The 19,944-nt window shown below is 39.5% G+C and overlaps 5 protein-coding genes across 6 annotated transcripts; 3 read left to right on the top strand and 2 right to left on the bottom strand.

Annotated features, from left to right (window-relative positions):
* Positions 1-344: 344 nt before the first annotated feature.
* Positions 345-3,272, top strand: LOC126794410 (GDSL esterase/lipase At4g10955-like). Of its 2 annotated transcripts, none has more exons than XM_050521122.1 (3): positions 345-520; positions 1,143-1,256; positions 2,057-3,272. In XM_050521122.1, the coding sequence occupies exons 2-3, from the start codon at positions 1,195-1,197 to the stop codon at positions 3,045-3,047; spliced, it is 1,053 nt and encodes a 350-aa protein (XP_050377079.1). In that variant the 5' UTR covers positions 345-520; positions 1,143-1,194; the 3' UTR covers positions 3,048-3,272. The 2 variants fall into 2 exon arrangements, with proteins under 2 accessions (XP_050377079.1, XP_050377080.1); XM_050521123.1 differs by lacking the exon at positions 345-520 and adding an exon at positions 580-725.
* Positions 3,273-3,637: 365 nt separating this feature from the next.
* On the top strand, positions 3,638-5,570 carry LOC126794665 (GDSL esterase/lipase At4g10955-like). The gene is made up of 2 exons (XM_050521426.1): positions 3,638-3,801; positions 4,500-5,570. The coding sequence occupies exons 1-2, from the start codon at positions 3,740-3,742 to the stop codon at positions 5,497-5,499; spliced, it is 1,062 nt and encodes a 353-aa protein (XP_050377383.1). The 5' UTR covers positions 3,638-3,739; the 3' UTR covers positions 5,500-5,570.
* Positions 5,571-6,189: 619 nt separating this feature from the next.
* LOC126795004 (uncharacterized) lies at positions 6,190-7,045 on the bottom strand. Its single transcript, XM_050521810.1, has one exon. It carries the CDS (start codon positions 6,955-6,957, stop codon positions 6,322-6,324), a length of 636 nt encoding a protein of 211 aa, XP_050377767.1. The 5' UTR covers positions 6,958-7,045; the 3' UTR covers positions 6,190-6,321.
* Positions 7,046-7,954: 909 nt separating this feature from the next.
* Positions 7,955-11,427, bottom strand: LOC126794339 (phosphatidylinositol 4-kinase gamma 2). The gene is made up of 2 exons (XM_050521021.1): positions 9,349-11,427; positions 7,955-8,558 (listed from the first exon to the last, which is right to left on the bottom strand). Exons 1-2 carry the CDS (start codon positions 10,717-10,719, stop codon positions 8,181-8,183), a joined length of 1,749 nt encoding a protein of 582 aa, XP_050376978.1. The 5' UTR covers positions 10,720-11,427; the 3' UTR covers positions 7,955-8,180.
* A 3,402-nt stretch (positions 11,428-14,829) lies between these two features.
* On the top strand, positions 14,830-17,200 carry LOC126795115 (GDSL esterase/lipase At5g08460). Its single transcript, XM_050521937.1, has 5 exons — positions 14,830-15,252; positions 15,464-15,591; positions 16,037-16,276; positions 16,388-16,643; positions 16,744-17,200. The coding sequence occupies exons 1-5, from the start codon at positions 14,916-14,918 to the stop codon at positions 16,971-16,973; spliced, it is 1,191 nt and encodes a 396-aa protein (XP_050377894.1). The 5' UTR covers positions 14,830-14,915; the 3' UTR covers positions 16,974-17,200.
* The last annotated feature ends 2,744 nt before the right edge of the window (positions 17,201-19,944 follow it).

Genomic DNA, 19,944 nt, shown 5'->3' with positions numbered 1-19,944 from the left:
TTGACGTTAAGTCCTCGACTAGCGACAAGCTCTCCGAATTTAACCAGGTCGGTATGCTTGAACCTCTCTCGGAAGGAGCAGCCATATATCTCACACACATTGAATCTTGGAGCAAATCCCACATATGCATGATGTTTTTTTAACCAGCGACGCCACGATCGACACTCTCAAAATAGAGACGTGACAATATGCTATTATGCTTAGTGGGGCGATTTAAACGAGGCAATATATGAGGGGTTATGGCCACTTAAATAAGTTTTTTCCGTTTTTATCGCTCAAAAAATGAGATCTCAGTTTGGGTAGAACCGAGAGAAAATTCATCATAAAAAAAAAGAACCGGGAGAAAAAGACTAAAACTGCTTTTTGCGCGGAAGAAGACAGAAGACAGGAGAACTCGAAGGTTCCGAGTCCGAAGTACATCGGAGAAGCTTGTTACTTTGGACGACGTAGACATTTCAACACTCACTGCTGACTAACGACCATCCAACCGCTCCGGCTCCCACTTTTTAACTTCTTCAAGGTGCATTTTCAAGCTTCTCAATTTCAATGTTTTCATTTTCATACTGGTTCCGCATTCCAGCTTTTATTGTTTCCAGAAATTCTGGCTTTCCTTTCCATCCCCATATCACTAATCACTCATTTGAAAATGGTTCGTTGAATCATTTGGATTGCTGCTGGTTCTTTCTGTTTGGCTTGACATTGTTCCGTATCTCTGTTTTGAGAAGGTTGATAGGTTGTTTTTCATGAATCTGTTTTAAATTGTTGAAATCAGAATGTGAGAGTCTAATGGGATCTGTCTGGGGTTTCTTGGCACCCGTATTGGCTTCTGCTCAGATCTGGATGCATTTTGAGAAAAGCATCGACCCTTGAAACCGTTTTTGTTTTGCCATCGATCCATATACATAGGGTTAAGGTGGCTTAGTAAAAGCAAACTCTTCAGGTTCTTAGCTTTGGTTCCTTTTTTTTCAGGCAAGGTCTTTGCTTTTTGACAAGACAATTAGATAAGGGCCAACCATGTAATTGGATCACATTGTTTAACCTTCTGTTTTGTTCTGTACTAATCAGGAGTCTGTTTTGAATTAGTATCTGCGTTCATGTGTATTTTTATATGTCTGAACACTCCCCCGACCTGTGGAATGCAGATCAGCTTTGGAGGATAGTAAGAGGAAACAGGGAGAGTAGCATTGGTTGTAAATGGCTTCCGAGAGGGAATGTTTTGAACTTTCAGGGCCATTACACCTTACTTGCATTGACTGGTGAGACGTTTAGCTTTCATAGAAACTCTTTTTCTGGTTCTTTGTGAGTTCTTTTTAAGTTGGAATCTTGAGTTTTTTGTGAAGGGCTTGTGAGTTAAGACCTATAGTTGCTGATCACTGAACTAATGACTGAATGCGTATCTTAAGCTGGTAACTTAACCATAAAAATGGATTCTGTTAGGTGGACCGTGGATGTTGAGTTATATGTTTGTTATCAAATAGAGTCTCATAGATTTAATCAACAGGTGGGAGTACATGTTTGATATCACATATTTATTGTCGATCATAGTCTCACAATTTTAGAACAAGGATTATACTTCTGGCTATATTGTTGACATGCCTAATTGGCTACTTATACAAGTTAACCTGACATTTTGCTATTCATTTCATCTATCAAATTAAAATGACAGATGAACATGTGAATTATTTTTTGTACAAGTAGTCTATATATGGGCTTTTTTCATTAGCTTTTACTGATTACAGCCTTTTTTATATGTTGCTTCACAGGAAGGCATCCTTTATCTGCAGCTATCTGTTTGCATGTAGAGTAGTTTTCTGGTTTTTGTTGTCTGTTTCTGCCTGTTGTGGACGTCAGTCCACCTTTATTGTATTTTTCATTATGATCATTATAATATGTAGAAAGATGTACAAGTAGTTCAGATACTTGCCTGTGCAGTACAAATTTGTTGCTTAAAGTATCATCTTTGTTTTTCTTTCATTCGTTTTCAGCAGTGTCCTTAGGGATGATACAGTGGCTACTTTTCTGGATAAGAATTAAAATTTTGTGCCATTCAATGCAGGGAGAACCCTCATCATCAAAGGTCTGTTGCTGCTAGTTTGGTTCAGGGTGTCTACATTGTTGAACGTGACTGCCAAGAGAAACGTGAAGGTTCTGATGCCCTTGCTCCTCCTTGGTGGGAGTTCTTCCACTTTAAGTTGCTCCGTAAATTGGTGGATGATGTTGGTTTTTCCATCTTTGGCGCCGTTTATGAATTCAAGCCTCCTCCTTCTTTACGTCACCACTCACTTGAGGGAAGACCTTGTTATGTCATTGCCTTCCGAGGCACCTTAACCAAGTCCGACTCTGTCTCACGAGATCTTGAGTTGGATGTTGAGGTCATCCGCAATGGACTTCACCGAACATCACGTTTTGAGATTGCTATACAAGCTGTCAGAAATACGGTTGCTGCAGTAGGGGATTCAAATGTCTGGTTAGCTGGCCATTCCTTAGGGTCATCCATGGCAATGCTTGCTGGGAAAACTATGGCCAGAAATGGCGTTTTTCTCAAGTCGTTTCTCTTTAATCCACCATTTGTTTCTGCCCCAATAGAGAGGATCAATAATAAGAATGTTAAACATGGGATTCGATTTGCAGGCAGCGTAATTACTGCAGGACTGTCTTTTGCCATGAAGGCTAAACAACAGCAACATCAGGGAAGTCGGTCAGTTGAAGACCCATTCATGGTTCTGTCTTCATGGTTCCCTAGTCTGTTTGTCAATCCACGCGATGACATCTGCTCGGAATATATTGGCTATTTTGAGCATAGGAAGAGGATGGAGCAGATCGGAGCTGGAGCCATTGAGAGGTTAGCTACCCAGAATTCACTCGGAGGTCTGTTAATGCATGCAGTGGGAAAAGCCTCAGATTCTGAGCCAGCATTGCACCTCATTCCTTCTGCCAACCTGACTGTTAATTTAACCCCTGCACGGGATCTCAAAGAAGCTCATGGAATTCACCAATGGTGGGCAGACGGTATGCAGTTGAAGTGTGAAGTCCATAGGTACAAATAGTCTCAAGCGTATCTTCTTGGATAACTAGTGTGTCATGTACTTATGTCAAGGCTGTCTCCATTTTCTTCTTCTTCTCATTAGTAGTTTCAATCAGTGAATCAGTTTTCAGGCTCATTCATGAACACCATCGAAACCTGAGATTGTGTGAATGGTAGGACTTGTAAAGTATTCTCCGATTTGTAGCAGTAAGGTACTGTACTGGTTGTTTCTTACACTCGAGGGCAAATCATATTCTATTAATGTTGCGCTAGTTGGCATTACGCATAGCGTGTAGCCTTGTTTCTAAAGCCATCATTTGATTTTTTTGCGAATGGATTGAGATGTGATTAAGAAAGAAAAGATGAGAGGAAAAAACAACACCAAGGACATTAAGGTGATATTTGTGGATGAACAGAGTCGACAGGGCGTGTTGCTTCTTTATGGTGCACAAAGCGTGTCAGTTTAAGCGAAATAAAATAAATAAATAAATAATAGTCAAAGTTTAACAGCTTGTATTATGATGATGCTGAGCAATACTTTGTGCTATTTTCACGGGGTACTTAATAGTTCTGGAAAAGGTGTGTTTGGATGAATACAAGTGATTAGCTTCTTTCTGCAAGTTCTGTACTTTCTCTTCTTAATGTTTGATTGTTGCAGAGAAAAGGTTGCGAGGATATATCGAGAGCAAGATTACAGAGAAACGTTGGTGTCAAATGGTTTCCGATAGACATCTGTTTTATGTTTCAGGACCAACACATCTAACTTCTATTGATTGGTTAGACGTTACTATTCTTTAAATTTTGAGACTGCAATCGTTAGATATTAAACTTTATGAACAAAGTGCTTGTGATCTGATATCTTTGAACACTGCTTATTCCTTGCACGTCCCTTTGGTTAATGTTTACAACTTCTGCTAATCATCCTGTTGTTAGAAGCACAAAATTAAGTGATCTATCATACTCTTAGCTTGACCGACCCCCTCTAAACTCTGGGGTCTGAATGTCCTTGTTCCGGCAACAATGGCGCATAACATATGAGTCGACCTAAACACTAGTTGCCAACCCCTCTTACCAAACTTGAAAACAAAAGGTCTTCTACTGATGGTGCAAAACTATATAGAATAGAAGTATTTATAGAGATTGAGTGATCTCACCCAAAGTGCTAGATGAGGTTGACTTACTGAACTCCCTTTCTCAATGAAGAATCCTTGATCATCTTGGCGTTTAAACATGCTGGGTTTTGGGTGTTTAACAATGTGCAGTGGTGCAGACATCAAGATGCACACTTTTGCATATATACCTAGCATGCCTAGTATGAAGACCATTGTGTTTGTTGTATCCAAATCGAAAGTTGCTCAAACTTGTATATTAGCACAGGCTTGCTGTATCAAACATTATTTAACAATTGAATGTGTTATTCTCTATATTTACAAATTGATATGGGAATGAAATGTGTACCATACATATTATGCAGGAAGAACACTGATCATCAGAGATCTGTTGCCGCCAGCTTGGTTCAGGGTGTCAAAGTTCTTGAGCTGGACCGCCAAGAGAAGCGTAAAGGATCCGAGGCCTTGGCTCCTCCTTGGTGGGAGTTCTTCCATTTTGAGTTGCTTCGCCCACTGGTTGATGATGAAAGTTGCTCCATTTTCGGTGCCATTTATATGTTCAAACCTCCGCCCCCTCCTCCTTTCTCTTCTCTTGGCACAAAACAGTCATCACTAGAAGATGCAAACAGGCCTCATTATGTAATTGCCTTCCGTGGCACCTTAGCGATGCATGACCTGGTATCGCGAGATCTTAACTTGTCCCTCAAGGTAATCAAGAACAGACTTCACAAGACATCTCGCTTTGAGACTGCTATGCAAGCAATCCGAGCTACGCTTGTGGAGGCAGGTGATTCATCTAGTGTGTGGCTAGCTGGTCATTCCATGGGTTCAGTATTGGCAATGCTTGCTGGAAAAACAATGGCCAAGGATGGAATCTTCCTCAGATCTTTTCTCTTCAACCAACCATTTGTATTCGTTGCCCCGATGGAGAGGATCAAGCAGGAGAACATCAAGCTCGGCATTCGCTTTGCGCGGAGTGTGTTCACTGCAGGACTTGCTAAAACTGTTAATCCAACCTGGTCACAACACAAAGATCCATTTTTCGGTCTGTATGAATGGGCTCCTAATGTATTTGTGAATCAGGGTGATGACTTCTGCTCCGGATACATTGGTTACTTTGAACACAGAAAGAAGATGGTGGAGATTGGAGCAGGAGGCATTGAGAGGTTAGCAACCCAGAATTCTATAGGGAGTCTATTAAGGTATGCAGTAGGAAAGGAGACAGAGCCTCCAATGCACCTCATCCCTTGTGCAAATCTCACAGTCAATCTCACCCCTCCAACAAACTTCAAAGAAGCCCATGGAATTCGACAATGGTGGCAACAGAATCAGCACTTGAAGTTTGAATCTTACAGATTCAGATAATACTTGCTGGGTTTTTTCTGATGATTCTAGTTTTTTTAATTCTTTTTAGTAGTGAACCAGCTTCATTAGAAAAAAAAAAACACTCATAGATGAGCATAATTTGATTAAAAAAAAAAACTTGCTGCTGGACAAAATTTACTGTGAGCTAAGTGTGAATAGAACACGAGAAGAGTCAAAGAAGAGCGAACTCGAATACCAAAGCCGTGTCTGCACTTGTCCCCATTGTCTCCTCCACTTAATTCAACACTATGCCAGAACTTCTTGTCCCAACATTTACCATTTACCGCCCAAGTAATTCATTATCAACCATTCACTTCCTTTCAATCTTCCCACTCTATAAACAGAAATTTACTAGCACCGTAAGTGTATTTTTACACCACAGTAGAATATAATAGACATACTATAGAGACAAATGCAAACTGGTCAAGTCAGCACAGTTGAGTTAGATCCTTTACTTGATGATCTCGGGACCCAAAACCCTATTCACAGTCCAACATCACCCCCAAATAATTGGCTCTTTGAATCTTTTATAGAGAAAAATGTAGGATCATACCTTTACTTCCACTCTAATTAAGCTCCCAGCATATTCAACAAACCCAACAAAGTAGAAGAAAACAAAACCCTTGAGCTTTGCGACTTTGCTTTTAGAATGATGGCAAAAACCCCCCAGCTCAGAATGCACAATGTGAATTGTGGAGTGAAATTAACAGTCAAGAATTACTTCATCTTTTTTTACATTTTACATTGCTCCATCCGTGGTTAAACAAATTCAAACCAAAAGCTACAATATTTTCACTCATTGATCACAAAAAAGAAATCAAATCAGCAATGAAAACCCAAGACAGATCCATCACTAACAGCAATGACGACTCTGCACCCGGACTTGGCCTCCGCGTGGTGGGTAAAAAAATGCATGACCCGGACCCGACCCGCCATCTGTAGCCTCGACTCAATCTCCATCGTCGCCCCACCGCCGCCTCCTCCCCCGCGAACCCCGCTGAGCCCGTCGCCGAGCTCGGGGGAGACCATGGGGCCCTGGACGGCGGCGGCGAGGTTGGGATCGGAGACGGGGAAGGAGTTAACGGCGAAAGTGGCGGCCATGAACTGGGTCTGGCCGGATTCGATTTGGCCGGCGGGGATGAACATGAAGCCGACCTGGTTGCCGGAGTAGAGGAGCTGGAGGGTGGAGTCGAAGTGGCGGAAGGCGGCGCGGTTGGGGTTGCTGACGGCGACGTATTGGGAGAAGGTGAAGTTGACGGTGGAGTTGAGGAGGGAGAAGGAGGGGAGCTGGACGGCGCTGACGGAGATTTTGGGGTCTTTGGGTTTGAAGACGGTGAAGTAGACGATGAGGGAGACGATGACGATGAAGATGAGGAAGATGGTGGCGACTATGCATGAGGCGAGGTTGGTCCGACCCGACGGAGGCGGCTTGGGTCTCTGAGTCTGAGGCTTGCTCATGGCTGCTGAGCTCAAATTGAACAAGAAGAAGAAATGGAGTGGATCTGTGAGAGTGAAAAGTGGAGAGAATTGGGGGGTTCTGTTGGGTGAAAAATGGGAGCTTCAAGAATCAAAACCCAAGATTGAGACAAAAGTGTGAGTGAGAGTGAGATCTCTAAATCTAAGGGGATGGTGGGGCCCAAGAAAGAATGGAAATTAGGAAAGTGACAAATCAGGAAAATTTGTCAGTCTTTACTGCGTGGTAATATTAGGCAAGTTTTACAGTGTTTAGGGGTAGTTAAAACAGTTGTGTTTCAACTTTCAAGTGATTTGTGATGAGCTCGTATTCAGATTTTGGAATTGAGAAGATTGATTCAATACCCCGAAACACTATAGAGTGACCGGTTAACTATCTGTTTTTAATCTTTAGATTTTGGCTTTGATTTTAGTTTAAAGTAAATATGAATTTGAATGACATCGTTTTGACTGAATTTAATAGAGAATAATAGTACATAACATGTTATTTTGAAGTATTTGATGCCTACATTGTCAAATGGAATTGAAGAGAAGTCAGAGATGTCTTTGGTGAAGTTAACTTTCTTGTTGATGTCTTGCCAACCGTGATGATTGTATGATTTGTATCGTCTTGATGATCATTTGGATGACTGGTTTTACTGTTTTACCATCTATTTTGTAGCAGCAATCTCATGTTCCTGAATTGTGATGAAGATTGTTGGCTGTAATAAATATGGAGCATGTCAATCATTTCAGTTAATACAGTTCCCCCCCCCCCCCCCCCCCCCCCCCCCGAATTCAATTTTCCAGCAACACTGAGTTCTGAGTTGAGAGAACTCAATTACAGCATTTGAACACAAGTCTGGGTCATGATGCCCAGCCTTAGGAAAAAAATTCACTAAGATGATATACTGCAAAGCAGAAACTATGTATGTACATCTCCAAATTCTAAGATTCTATCAAGTAGCTGATATGGATTATGTTTCTAAATACACTCCTGCAATTCATATATATCAGAATACATATTATTCATGATTACTTTCATAACAGTAGACAGAAGTCATGGTATATATCAATATCCTGTCAGTTGACAGAAATGAAGGGGAAACTTGAGGCTTAACTGAAACTTAGATAAGCCATCCACATTTCATACAAGCTTTAATCCATCTAAAAATGGACTATTAATTTTGATCCAATACGTACAAATATATACCTATATTCGAGGAAAATTACTTTGCAAGCTTGTCAAGCCGGGAGTCCATGATCTCAGAAATGGCTTCGAGAAATGTGGCTTCACTCATGCCGGGAAGCAAAGAATCCTGAGCTTCACTCACAATCTCCTCAATCACTGACTTCTTGTTGATATTTTCCCTACACATGAGGTTACCGATGACAAAGGGGGTGAGACCTCTCTCCACCCCTTTTTTCAGAAGCATGGTTGAGATACGAAGAGTGCGGGCACACTTAAGAGGAATGTCCCACCCATAATACTTGAGAAGAGCGATATCTTGCTCAGCGTCCAAAGATTTTATGTACTCAATGGTGTCAGCTGCATAAGGCTGGCGAGCTTGTGGCCAATAAAGCCAATCGAAGGTGCAATCTTCAAACTGCAGATGGAATAAACAGATAAGTCTACAAGTAACAAGAGCAAATACAAAGACCAAACACATGCTAAAGCCACTCAAATGGTGAAGAAAACTAATTACAAGTCTGGGGCTAGGACATATCCAGAAACTGATTAACCAGCCTAGAAAGGGTGAAAGGTAAATTTGAATTCTTTTGTACAAGGATGAATGTGAGAAGCTTATGTTGAACTGCAAACATCATTTCCTTGTTAGATTAGATCTGTGTTATTAAACCATCCTCTTAGCAGTTTTGTAGTGTTGAGAGAAGATAGAAACAATATCTTGAGACTTTAGTGAAAAGGTTCATTAATCTATGTCTACAAAGCTTTATTGAAAGAGTTTATGTAGCGTATGCAAACTCGTTAAATTAAATCTGTGTTAGTAAACCATCCTCTTAGCAGTTTTGTATTGCTGAGAGATAACAGAAACCATATACTCTTGAGACTTAAGAGGTTCATTAATCTATTTCAGTAAAGCTTTATTGAAAGAGTTCAAGTTCCATAGGCAAACTTCTCCAATCAAGACAGTAGCTATGGTTCTGATAAAAAAAATCAATCAAGAAACAACAAAAATTCTATCTTTAGACAATCTAGATGTGCTACATGGAGATTGAGTGAATTTTAGTGCCTAGATATGAAAATCTGATGTAAAAGCTTCACCATATTCACAAACATTATGTAGGGACTATGGCAGAAACAGTGGAATGAAGTTGTACACAATTGAAGCATTACTATGAAAAGCATTGAAGTAAATGAAGAGAAGAGACGCTTACATTCTCAGGCAGGCAGTATCCATGATCAATTGGAATGAGCACAGTCTGACCATCTTCGCCTTTTCCAAACAAAATATTGCCAGCATGCCTATCTGCATTAGCCATTCTGATATCAAAAACACTAATCTTGTGCACCTCCTCCATGGGAAAACGACCAGGACCCATGTCCTCACAACTTCCATCATTCTTCATAAACATTTGCAACGATCCTATCTTAACATTCTCCGATAAGCTATCAAATCCATGGGGATGATTAAATCCCTTGTGCAAGCACCTAACTAACAGTGTCGGTGGCACCCCAGCAAAGCCCATAGTCTCGCCAGATAATGTTCGAGGCCCTCTTCTGGGATGATCCAACAAGAATGCAGCCACCTCCCTGATGGCTCCTTCTCCTACTCTCGTTCCTCTTTTCAACCCTTCACCATCTGGAGATACAGGTAAGCCGTGGGGATTGTTGACTGCATTAGGCTCCTCATCGATAGGCTTGAAAACCGATATGATCTCCTGAGAAGAATCTTGCATGAAGTAAGTTCCTCCAGTCCCCTCAGATGACCTTATAGGCTGACTGCCCTTCACCATACCATTGAAGGTAGAGTTGATCATATCCCATATATAAGATGGCAACTGAACCTTGGGATTGACAATGATTGGTTCCAACAGGAAATCCGGACATGTACGAGGTGAATCCCATGCAATGGCCGGAATCCCATTGCTCTGATTGTTATCCTCTTCATCAATTGCTTCATCTTTTTCATCAGAAATAGATGCCACAACCGAAAGCTCCAAATCTTTGTCGAAATGCTTAGCTCTGACCTTTGCAGACTTCTGAACCACCAAGTGAACAACATCATCATTGTTCTTGCAAATGTCATCAATGAGCCTCTGGTTCTCGAGCCTCTCCCCATTGCAGAAGAGCTCCTGGTCTTCAGGATCATAACATTTCCCCTTCTTGACTATCCGCTGCTTGAGATACCCCACATTCCGGTGCCTATCAACTTGGAACTCGAACTCCTTGCCGCAAATGGTCCTAACAGTTATGTGCAGAAGATCGGAAAGTCTGAGAACCAAATGCAATACATTCTCACCAGTAATGCCATAGTCCTTAATGAGAGTATCGTTCCGGGCCAATTCCCTGCCTCCAAACACAAGCTTCTGCTTCTTCACCACAAACCCTTTGCATGTTTGGATCCTCAGCTTCACCAATGCGATGGAGTCAGACTCTAGAACACGCATGGGGATCACAGAGCCGGCGATCCTGAGGTACAAGATGATCGATTCACTGGAGCAATGCCCGAGCTCACTGGCGCAGAACCCGGCAGAATTCACCGACTCTTGGCGAACCGGACTCAAAGCAACATCAGCAACAGACATTTTCAAAACTACCTGGACGCTATTTTAACAAGTGTCTCTCTCTCTCTCTATCTTGATGCCTAAATTTTGAAAATGAAAGCAGGCCTCTATAATTCACAAGTCCTTCAATCACATTGATTCAAAAGACACCCAAAAACAAATCAAACACCCCCCCAAAAAAAACTCTGTAGTTCTGTACAGGAAAAAGGAATAAAAATCTAAAATCCCCAGAAAGAAATGGAAGCCTTTCCCCCCTCCCTGGGATTCAAGAACAACCCTTTCAGACCCCCGGCGACGCGTAAGTTAGCAAGAGTAAAGATATAACAAACACGAAATCTGCAGCTCTTTCTTTCGACCACGTAACTCTGCTATCGATTTTACAATGACATGATCTGTGGGGGAAAGGAAAAGAATGGGTGGGGGTCTAGCTAGCTTGAAGGATAAGGTAACACAGTCAACGGTAACGGTAAACTCTCAGAAAGAATTGGGACAGAGAATTGGTGTTGTGAGGAGAGAGTGGATTCTTACCTAAAGGGAAAGAATCAAGAGAAATGGGCAAAGGGATTGGAGCTTAAATTGCAGGGACGAGTTTTTTTGCGAGGAAGTTAGCCGAGTTAATGTGGTCCGAGAATTGGAGAGTGGTCGGATCGGTCTTTCTTCCGTGATCTTCTCCCCGGGTTTTTCTGCTTCCGATAAGTTGAAAGAGTGAGAGACCGGAATAATAGCCGTTGGCCGTTGCCTTTATAGAGTTGGTTTGACCCGAACGATTATTTTCTATTCTATAGTGGTAGCCCCAAAACGACGTCGTTAGCCCAACGGCTTTTGGGATCGATATTTAGCAATTGATGGCAAATAGCAATTAGTAAATTTGAATATTTTACTATCCTAATCTATTCTGATTTTAGTACTACTACATTGTCCTAAAATGTAGGTGAGATCTTGTTGACTCTTTAAAATAGTTAATGGAATTTCTAGTTGACCTCAGTTTCCGTTAGGTAAGTTGTACATATTTGGATAATGATTTTCATGTATTTAGCTCAATTTCTAGAGATGTGAGAGATGAAATTTTGTAAGAAATCAATGACACATGACTTCAAAACCGACATACACAAAATTTAGAGCTAAACCCTAAACCCTTTATCTCAGTAACTTTCATATTCCCACTTTCTATCCCTACTACTTCCATACTTATGACAAAAGAAAAACAAAATCCTACCCACATTGCGGCAGGTGAGTGCTAGTTATACATATTTGAACCTTCTAGAAAATATTAAGGCGCATCATGCTACTTATTCAATATTTCACTTTTATTTAAGTAATTTATAACATCTTATCAAAGACAAAAAAATTTAATTAGACAAAAACGAGGGAAAACTTCATTCACAAAATGGAAGATTTGGAAGAATTTATTCATTTCATCGAAGGAGAGATGATCATATGTCAAAAGGGATAAAAGGATAAATCATGTTAACGTTGAATACTTCCAAATCACACTAGAATATAGATCAGCTTCCTGAAGAATAAAGTACTAAAATCACTTTCTTAATAGCCCCGTAAGTCCGTAACTCATATGGTCACATACACTTGTCCTAATGTAACAATTCGAATTATGAAGAATAATTACTCTACATGTGCATTATGTGTCACACGTAACCTTGTCGTCATCACTTTGGATAAAGCTGAAGAATTAACAAATTAAGAAAGTGTAACATAAACCCAATTTGTTCTAACCGGCTATTGTATAGTTAAGGTTACACTTAATTTGTTTTGATTAAGAGTTTAAGACTTAATTAATGACATTGATTAAAGTGGCAAAGCACATGGATTATTGAGGTTCATACCCCTTCGCTTAATTCCCCGAGTTCATGCACTCGAAAAGGGTCTCAAATCCACATTACATATCTGCAAAAGTGCCTCGGCATTGTTTTCGGTATCATCAAGTAACAGTATCTTTTGTGTTTTATTTTGTCGTATACGCAGCATAGTCTTGGAGGATTGATGATGGATTTGTCATAAGGTGATTTGATTAGTGATGTTAGCATAAGCTTTGTTTATTGGTTTCAGCTACTCTATGTGTAGTCTTTACAAGAAGTCTAAAGATATGGTCTCCTGACTCTCCACAAAGGAATTGGTGAACTTCACCGAACACGAGCTAGCTCTAACTTCCAAATTTGTATTGGATTAGCTTTAAGATTTTCATTATGCAAGGATATGCTTTAGTGAGTGTATATCACTTTATACACGACATAAAAATACAATGATTAACTATCCAATATTATCGATAATATATATTTATTTCAGTTTATCTACATTATTTTCAACTAAATTAACTAGTTACTCGCTTAATAGGGAAGTACTAAAAATGAATGCAAAGGAACTGAAAATTGAAGAAAATTATTAAAGATGTGCACCGTAGAACTAATTAGTAATAAAAGGCCGTGGTAGCAAGACGATAATGCATCTGAGTCTTTTTCTTTTACAACATTATTATGGCTCTTCATGTGCTAGAGCTAGAAGGCCCTACATTTCATACCTAAACTCTGGTGCTTGTATAATTTGATTTGGGGAGCAAGCTCAAAAGCCAATAAAGCTCAAATTAAAGCTACACAAGAAATGATTGTAGCTGCTGCCATGATCAACAACCATTGCATTATATTGCATTAGTTAACATCTCACACTTGCTCAATTGAAATCTACGTATACCTTATAAAGAAGAAATAAGTGTCCATGACCCTGTTTTTCTTAAAGATGAATCATCCAATCTCCTAAATTATTTTAGTTAGTAAGGTATACATGTTTAGGAATATAGTGCGTCGTATTACTTGTGAAGATCACTAACAATACTAATGTGATCGATTCGATCAAACAAAACAGCCAATTTTGCAATTTGAAGACCCGTCTTTCGACTTAAAAATCACTTGTCCGAGGAAAATGAGAGCTCATGTCATGGGAAGCATCATGGAGGATTCGGAGGATAGTCTTGCATTTTTGGTCTGAAAGATGATGGTCTTTCTTTTTTAATCAATTGAAAGGATAGCCGTGAAAATGAGAACAAAAGTCTGGAATAATCAACTAGGTAGAATCACCGACTTCTTCAGTAGGTGACCGTTGAATAGTTATTAAAATGCGCGGCGCTCCTCCTAAAGATTAAAGTGGCATGCAGTTGGTGGAAAATACCACCGTTATGGTCGGCGGGATGTTGGACACTTGTGTCTCTTAGTGGGAGAAATTGGGCAATGTGTTCTTCATCTTCTGATGTTCATGTAAGTTTGAAAAGGGGACTCCTATTTCAACACATCATGTTCATAGAATTTGAATTTCGAAGCCTTCAAATCACCATGTTGATCACATACTCATATGGGGCAAAATGTAAAGGCCATAACAATTGTAGGACTCGAAGGAAATCTTGAGAGACAATATACAATTTTACGTCATTCTACTTGCTTTAGTTATTTTAGTTTTCATGTAACAATCTTTCGTTTACAATGATATTCGAGTCGTGATACACTGACACCATACCAACGCTAGTCTCTGTTAAGTGAAGCTGATCCGCTTGCAGAATGGACGAAGTCACCACCAAAGTGCCCTTGTTTCGTCTTGGTCAAAGTCTTCATCCTCACGATGGCTCTCTCAAAACCCTAGCTACGGTTTCAGTAGCCTCCACTCGATTCCTAACCACCATGACCAATGTCTTGCCCGAAACAGTGATGACATAACATCTTCTTGTTATATCATAGATCACACTAGGATCATTTAAAAGAAGCAGGATTCGTGATCGGGTTGGACCGGGTTGCATTTCGACTACTCCCTCTTTTAGGCCCAATGTATGAGGAGACATGACACTACCAAATACCCACAATCGAAATGTCTAAACCCAAGGTTGCAATTAAATAAAAACTTTTACTAAATTATCTGTTGTCACACATTAATCACCATTTTGTGAAGAAGGTTCGATTGTAAATTTTCTTAGAAAATATTTTTATGAGAAAAGTTCGTTGTGAGATTTCTTTTAGAAAATCACTTTGGAAGAAAGTTCAGAAAATAATTTTGTGAATACCATTTTGTGAGGAAAGTTCGTTGCGAGAAATATTTTCCGATATTTCAAATTCAGATATTTACCATTATGTAAATATCTGAACTTGGAAAAGCAATTCCTCAACCATTGCTTACCGCCAAAACAAAACCCCTCTTCTTTTCAATCGAAATACACTACAACCATGGCGACGATCAATCTTCTCCTCTTCTTCCTCTGCATTCTCACCACCGCCGCCCTTTCACAATCCACCAATGCTCCGGCGTACTCTCAAGAACCCATCGCCGCCGCCCCCGTCTCTCCTCCCCCTCCTCTTCCTCTTCCAATCGACCAAACCCCACCACCCAAGACTCCTCTCGTCCCGGCCCTCTTCGTCATCGGCGACTCCTCCGTCGACTCCGGTACCAACAACTTCCTCGGGACCTTCGCACGCGCCGACCACCTCCCCTACGGCCGTGACTTCGACACGCACCAGCCCACTGGGCGGTTCTCCAACGGCAGAATCCCCGTCGATTATCTCGGTATTCTCTTCTTTTCTTCATTACAATCTAATCTTTAGTCTTTGTTATCATCTGGGTTCTTCAAACCCCAAACTGCCCAGGACCTATAACTTAAGGACTTTCGTCGAACAGGTTATGTGCATAATAGAGTGTCAGTTTTTTTGAAGGGTTTGATGAAGATGGGTTTTGGATTATGAGGGTTTACTAACTTTTGTGTTGAATTTTGGATCAGCATTGCGGCTTGGGCTTCCCTTTGTACCCAGCTTTCTTGGGCAGACTGGTAGATTGGAAGATATGCTTCATGGTTTGAACTTTGCTTCTGCTGCTGCTGGAATCATATTCACCAGTGGGTCAGAATTGGTATGCCTAATCTTTCTCTTTTTATTTGTATTATTAATTGTGAACCACAAAGCTTTCAACTCCTATTGGTTATGCAAGTAATGTAAAATTTTAAGGCAAGAGTTGAGATTATAGCATTGCAATGTAGAAATGTGATTAGACTGTGAAATGGTGTTTCATGGTTTTAAAATTGTGAAGGAGCTTGAGTAGAATTGATGACCTTTTATTTCCATGGAATCTAGAGGTTCATAGCTTATACTTTTTCTTTCAGAGTCAACTTGTTTCATTGTCTCAGCAAATTTTACAGATACTTATTGCTAAAGATCATTGTATTGTGTTGGGAATTTGATTCAAAGGTACAAGGGAGTTAACGGTTTTCGAAATGTGAAGGTGTTTAAGTAGAATTGATGTGGTTCACTACTCTTCACATCTAGAAGTTAATAGCTTAGAGTACTGTTTCTTTCAGGGTCAACATGTTTCCTTGTCTCAGCAAATTCAGCAGTTTACAGATACATACCAGCAGTTTGTATTGAGTATGGGGCAGCAAGCTGCGTTTGATATAATCTCAAATTCAGTGCTCTACATTTCGATTGGAATCAACGACTACATACATTACTACCTGCGTAATGAGTCCAATGTGCAAAATCTCTATTTTCCCTGGAGTTTTAATCGGTTTCTAGCATCCACAATGAAGCAGGAAATCAAGGTGAGGTGATTTCCTACTCTATGATGATTGATGGTTTCTAGTAGTTCCCAGTTTGAATCTAAGTGATTGCTTTAAAGGTCTTAATTACTTTTGGTTTTCTGCTTCACACAGAACTTGTACAGCATTAATGTCAGGAAGGTGGTTGTGATGGGTCTGCCTCCTATAGGTTGTGCTCCACACTACTTATGTGAGTACAAAGTGAAGGATGGACAATGTGTTGAGGAGATAAACAACATGGTAATGGAGTTCAACTTTGTCATGAGGTATATGATTGGGGAGCTAAATGAAGAGCTTCCATATTCCCATATCATCTTCTGTGATGTGTTCCAAGGATCCATGGATATGCTAAAGAACTCTGAACAATATGGTGAGAGATTTTCCTAACTTAATCCTCTACCATTTACTAAATCTGTTTCCGGTATCCACGTACTGATTTACATTGTGAACAATTCTACTTCTTTGTTCAGGTTTTAAAGTTACCACTGATGCTTGCTGCGGATTGGGTGACTACAAGGGTTTTCTCATGTGCTTATCACCAGACATGGCCTGCAGTAATGCTTCTGATCATATCTGGTGGGATCAGTTCCATCCAACTGATACGGTTAATGCCATTCTGGCTGATAATGTCTGGAATGGCCTGCACACGAGAATGTGCTATCCCATGAACTTGGAGGATGTGGTAGCATCAGCATACTAAAGAATGGAAGGAGAAGCTGCACCAATCACCATACTGTACAGGCACCAAAACTCCAATGGAGAAGATTCAAAGTTTGTCCTGGAAAATATTTGATACTTTTACCTGCTACACAAACTACTTACAGAACTAATGCACAGCACTGGTCCGGAATCATTACCAGTTATGTACATCTTGGAAAAGAAATGAGAGTACCGAATTGTTGGGTTGTATGTTAGGTTACAGCATGGTAATGAAAATATGAAATAGAGGCTTCGAAATTGTAGAGGTTTTTACTATCATACTATGGTCGATGTCAAACAGAAGGCCCAGACTAAGCATCAGTCTGGCGTTGTTGACAAGAAAAGTTCGTTCTGATTTTAAGAATTTTTGAAGAAAATGGATAAGTTACAACTCAAAACCTCTCAAACAACCAAGTAAAAAAGAGTCAAGACGTACGATCTGGTATGTGTGATTACTCGTCAAGATAAAATTACTCTCTCATGCATAGCATCCGTAATCGTAGTGATTTATGAAGAAAGATGGATCATCAGCTATGCTTCCGAAAAAAAATTATGAGATTTACTAGTATGTGATTCTTTAATAACACTGGTAGGTAGCAACATGTCAAGAACTATGGTTTTTCGTTTTTTTTTTTTTCATTTCATTTTGATGAATAAAAGCGAATCTATGACATGCCACTTCCATGATTTCTCTACCCTCTGTTTATAGATATGTATTGGCAAACATCTAAATGTCATATGGCGCATTGTCCTTAAATTTATCAGATGTCCCCAATCCAACAGCATTTTTTAAACGTGTATATATATATATAGTCTCTATCCAGAGTGAAGGTTCACTCTGAAATTACAGAGTGAGGTTCTAATTTTGGCATACTTTTCGGTCAAATTTTTTCACCATAAGTAATTCAATATTTAAGTATGCTATTCAAGATCATCTCTACAAAATTTCATCCAATTTAACAATGATTTGAGCTTTCAAAATCAAGATTTACACGAACGGTTCAAGTTGAACAATTTTAATTCGTTCATTGATTTAATCTAATTTCAATACCTTAGCAATGTCCGAATTAGATGAAACTTTATAGAGATGATCTTAAATACCATACCTAAATATTGAATCGCTTATGGTGAAGAAATTTGACCGAAAAGTGTGTCAAAATTGGAACTTCACTCTTTAATTTCAGAATTAAGCTTCACTCTAGATAGGGACTGTGTATATCTGAAATTAAAGAGTGAAGTTCCAATTTTGACACACTTTTCGGTCAAATTTATTCACCATAAGTGATTCAATATTTAGGTATGGTATTTAAGATCATCTCTACAAAGTTTCATCCAATTTGACAATTGTTTGAGCTTTCAAAATTGAGATTTACATGAACGGTCCACGTTGAACAATTTTAATTTATTCATTGATTTAATCTAATTTCAATACCTTAATGATGTCCGAATTAGATGAATTTTGTAGAGATGATCTTGAATAGCATACCTTAATATTTAATCACTTATGGTGAAAAAATTTAACCGAAAATTAGAACTTCACTCTGTAATTTCAGAGTGAAGATTCACTCTGGATATGGACTATATATATATATAAACGTTTAAAAAATGCTGTTATATTTTATAAATATAATTCAAATCGTCCCATGGTGGTTGATTTAAAATCTCCACATTCATCTTTAACTCTACATTCCGTAAAAAAAAAAAAAAATCTGTAACTCTACAAGAAGCGGACAATGTTCCTACAATTCTACATCCTCTAATGAAGCTCCTTTTTTAACAAATCGGCCAGTTCAGATGAACCGAGCATAAAGATTGACAACTACTAACTCAACCATTATACATAATTTGAGAGATTGAGACCACCTTTAACGTCTTATAATTGTAACAGCGATATTCAGAAATTATACAGAGTTTGCACGAGGGTGGGAGAGAGATGTCCCTAATACTGTAGTCTTAGGCTACGTGACTGTTAGCTTCTCTAGCGACTTAACAAGTAATCCTACTTTTGCGAACCTCGACTGTACGTACCTTTGACAGGGTTAGGGATATCAACTCGCTATGGCAAATACGGCTTCGGTGCATGGTGTGTAGGAGAGGGCATAAAAAACTGAAAATCTCGGTGCATGGTGTGTAAGAGAGGACATAAAATTTATAAGAATGAGATGAGACGGAAGTCTAAAAACATTAATCTAATCTTGTTTCATAATAATAGGATGAGATGTGGAACAAATAATTTATATTCCGCTTTGTTTTATCCCGTCCCACAATTAAATAACTTCTAATTTTGACCGTTGAATATCTCATCATCACCTTTCATTTTAGGTTTATGTCTTCAACAACCTCATTCCTTTTCATTCTCGTCAATGCAGAGAACTCATCATTCTCTGAGTTCTCTCCCATCTCGCCGGCCACTTCCACCTCCTCCACCGCACCTCTACCACACCTCCTCCAATCTCATCGCCGCCGTCTTTGACTGCCTCTCTGTCCCTCCTAGCCTCAACCTTCGTTCTCTCCACTCCTACTGCCTCCCCTACTCAGCTAGTCACTGGCGATCCGTTCCTCTCCTTCCAATCTCAGTCAGAGCTCTCAAAATCCCAGAGTCTGGGTAAGTTCATTTCAATTTTGATGCTTTTTGTTTCAATGTTGTTGCACTTGGTGTGGATTGTTCTATTATGATGCTATGATTCGTTAAGTATCAATATAAGCATAAGACAACGGAATAGTTCTTTGCAGTTGAGTTTATTGACCAAGCTAGATGTGATATTGATCTAGTAAGTGTTTATGCAGATAAACTGTTCGACCAAATGCCTGACTGACTTTTTGATTGCATTAACCACATATACGTGTTAGATAACTAGATTGCATTCCTAGGCTATACATCCTCAAAACATAATCTCAGTTTTTTTTGTTCCCAATTTATATGGACTTCTATTCAGTATTAACACTTCACAAGATGATTATTGATTAAACTT

This window comes from Argentina anserina, chromosome 5 (genome assembly GCF_933775445.1).
Source record: "Argentina anserina chromosome 5, drPotAnse1.1, whole genome shotgun sequence".
Lineage (NCBI taxonomy): Eukaryota > Viridiplantae > Streptophyta > Magnoliopsida > Rosales > Rosaceae > Argentina > Argentina anserina.
This window is presented reverse-complemented; position numbering and strand designations above follow the sequence as displayed.

Excerpts from the sequence above, each read along its gene's own strand:
- LOC126794410 (XM_050521122.1), top strand. The coding sequence starts at position 1,195 with ATGGCTTCCGAGAGGGAATGTTTTGAACTTTCAGGGCCATTACACCTT. Across the intron at positions 1,257-2,056 it reads CACCTTACTTGCATTGACTG|GGAGAACCCTCATCATCAAA; the intron begins GTGAGACGTTTA and ends CATTCAATGCAG.
- LOC126794665 (XM_050521426.1), top strand. The coding sequence starts at position 3,740 with ATGGTTTCCGATAGACATCTGTTTTATGTTTCAGGACCAACACATCTA. Across the intron at positions 3,802-4,499 it reads CATCTAACTTCTATTGATTG|GAAGAACACTGATCATCAGA; the intron begins GTTAGACGTTAC and ends CATATTATGCAG.
- LOC126795004 (XM_050521810.1), bottom strand. The coding sequence starts at position 6,957 with ATGAGCAAGCCTCAGACTCAGAGACCCAAGCCGCCTCCGTCGGGTCGG.
- LOC126794339 (XM_050521021.1), bottom strand. The coding sequence starts at position 10,719 with ATGTCTGTTGCTGATGTTGCTTTGAGTCCGGTTCGCCAAGAGTCGGTG. Across the intron at positions 8,559-9,348 it reads GATACTGCCTGCCTGAGAAT|TTTGAAGATTGCACCTTCGA; the intron begins GTAAGCGTCTCT and ends TTCCATCTGCAG.
- LOC126795115 (XM_050521937.1), top strand. The coding sequence starts at position 14,916 with ATGGCGACGATCAATCTTCTCCTCTTCTTCCTCTGCATTCTCACCACC. Across the intron at positions 15,592-16,036 it reads TCACCAGTGGGTCAGAATTG|GGTCAACATGTTTCCTTGTC; the intron begins GTATGCCTAATC and ends TGTTTCTTTCAG. Across the intron at positions 16,644-16,743 it reads AAAGAACTCTGAACAATATG|GTTTTAAAGTTACCACTGAT; the intron begins GTGAGAGATTTT and ends TTCTTTGTTCAG.